The 1,691-nt window shown below is 33.6% G+C and overlaps 1 protein-coding gene across 2 annotated transcripts in view; it reads left to right on the forward strand.

Annotated features, from left to right (window-relative positions):
* Positions 1-1,340: 1,340 nt before the first annotated feature.
* stxbp2 (syntaxin binding protein 2) overlaps positions 1,341-1,691 on the forward strand; it is a 17,893-nt gene continuing 17,542 nt past the window's right edge. Inside the window, exon 1 of one of the 2 annotated variants that reach the window (XM_036567495.1) lies at positions 1,341-1,431. In XM_036567495.1, the coding sequence (XP_036423388.1) occupies positions 1,395-1,431 (37 nt within the window). In that variant the 5' untranslated portion in view covers positions 1,341-1,394. The remainder of the gene's footprint in view (positions 1,432-1,691) is intronic. The other variant, XM_036567494.1, reaches the window with a different exon arrangement.

A 1,691-nucleotide genomic window follows, 5' to 3' on the forward strand; every position in this document is an offset into this window, starting at 1 on the left:
CCTCTACAGGTGACACACTTAAATATGACATTTTCCTACATATTTTAGTGCACAATTTCTATTTATTTGCTGAGTTTAACATATTGGGAAAATAAAACATATGAAATAAAATATGACTTTCACACAGGCCACATTTTAAGTTTTATTTTTCCAGAATATGTTACATTCACCAAACAAACAGTAATTGTGCATTCAGATGTGCAGAAGTGTGTTCTCTGCAGAGGATGTCTCATCTTATTTTTACTTACCAAGTAAACAAAACATGTCATTTTACCAGGGGTGACTAAACCTTTGCATTTGACTGTCACATCTGAGATTTGAAGATTGAATCTATTTCAGTCATCCTACTCATAGAACAAAAAAACTCTTAATCCTGTTTACCTAAATTCACTCTATTATTAGACACTGTTTAGTGTGTCCCAGAGGAGAATGAGTTCCCCTTTTGAGTTTTGGTTCCTCTCAGTGTTTGTCTTCATGCTTTTTGGGAGATTTCCCGGACACTGCCACACAGACAGATGCTTGTTAGAGGGCTGAACAACGATAGGCCAGAGTTTGATATTTCAAAAATAAATAAACAAACAAATAAATACAACTTTTTAAAACTATTCAAACTGAATTGTCTTGCCTTACTTTACCCCAGTATTTTCTTTGCATAGAAAACTAATGGAATTCTCATTATTGTTACATGTTTATGATTTCCAAATATTAGAATGATTAAGACAGTGAAGACACTTTGACCAATTTCAGTTGTTTCAGCAGGCACAAACGTTTCTAAAAATGAAATCTGAAACAAAACCCTCAAAAATAAGCTTTAAATCGGTTTTTGTGTTTTGGTAATACGACAACGTAACTATTTTTTATTTCATCCCAGCAAAGATAAATCATTATATGTAAAGTAAAAGCCAAATTTCATTTCTTTTTAATAGTCCGCTTTTAACTTGACATTTTTTCGCCGTTGCTGTAGGTTTGATTGATTAATTGATTGATTGAGTGATTTAATAAATTTACAATAAATAAATTTGCAATAACAACTTGTCAGATGTCTTAATAATAATACAGACAATACTTTCAGATTTTACTCATTGAAATCGATAATTAAAATTCTGGTCCAAATGAAATTGGTGTTTTGTGAGAATGATATATATATGCTTCTCATATAAGAATACAAAACGTGGCTAAAATTTCCTAATATCTAATAATACCTAATAATTTCCTAGTACCTAATAGGCTGTGATATCTTTTGAAATCAGCAGTAAATAATAGGCTGTTATGTTTTCGAGGAGTCGTTACAGGCTTTTATTATGAAGGCGCAAACAGAGCAGGGCTAACAGAGATGCTGGTCTTGGCGAAATCATCACATCGCTGTGGACATTTGACAACACGGAAGTGTCAAAATGGCTCCGAGTGGACTCAAAGCGATTGTGGGCGAGAGTAAGTGGCGATTTATTGCGAAATTATTGACTGAAAAGTTACATTCTGTACGTATTTGTCATATAGAGACTTCCCGGGTGGATTTTTATCCAGCTGTACTATTTTAAAGGAGTAATGAGTGAACTGATGCCGAGAGTTACGTCATTTAAAGTACAACAGACGAGGCAAAACTTCCGCCTGAGTTTTGGGAAACTATGGTTCCCTTAACGCTAATTTACTTCTTCAAAATGACCGAATAGTTTCATACCACAGCATCTTAC

The sequence above is a fragment of the Colossoma macropomum genome, unplaced genomic scaffold, assembly GCF_904425465.1.
Source record: "Colossoma macropomum unplaced genomic scaffold, Colossoma_macropomum, whole genome shotgun sequence".
Classification (NCBI taxonomy): Eukaryota; Metazoa; Chordata; class Actinopteri; order Characiformes; family Serrasalmidae; genus Colossoma; species Colossoma macropomum.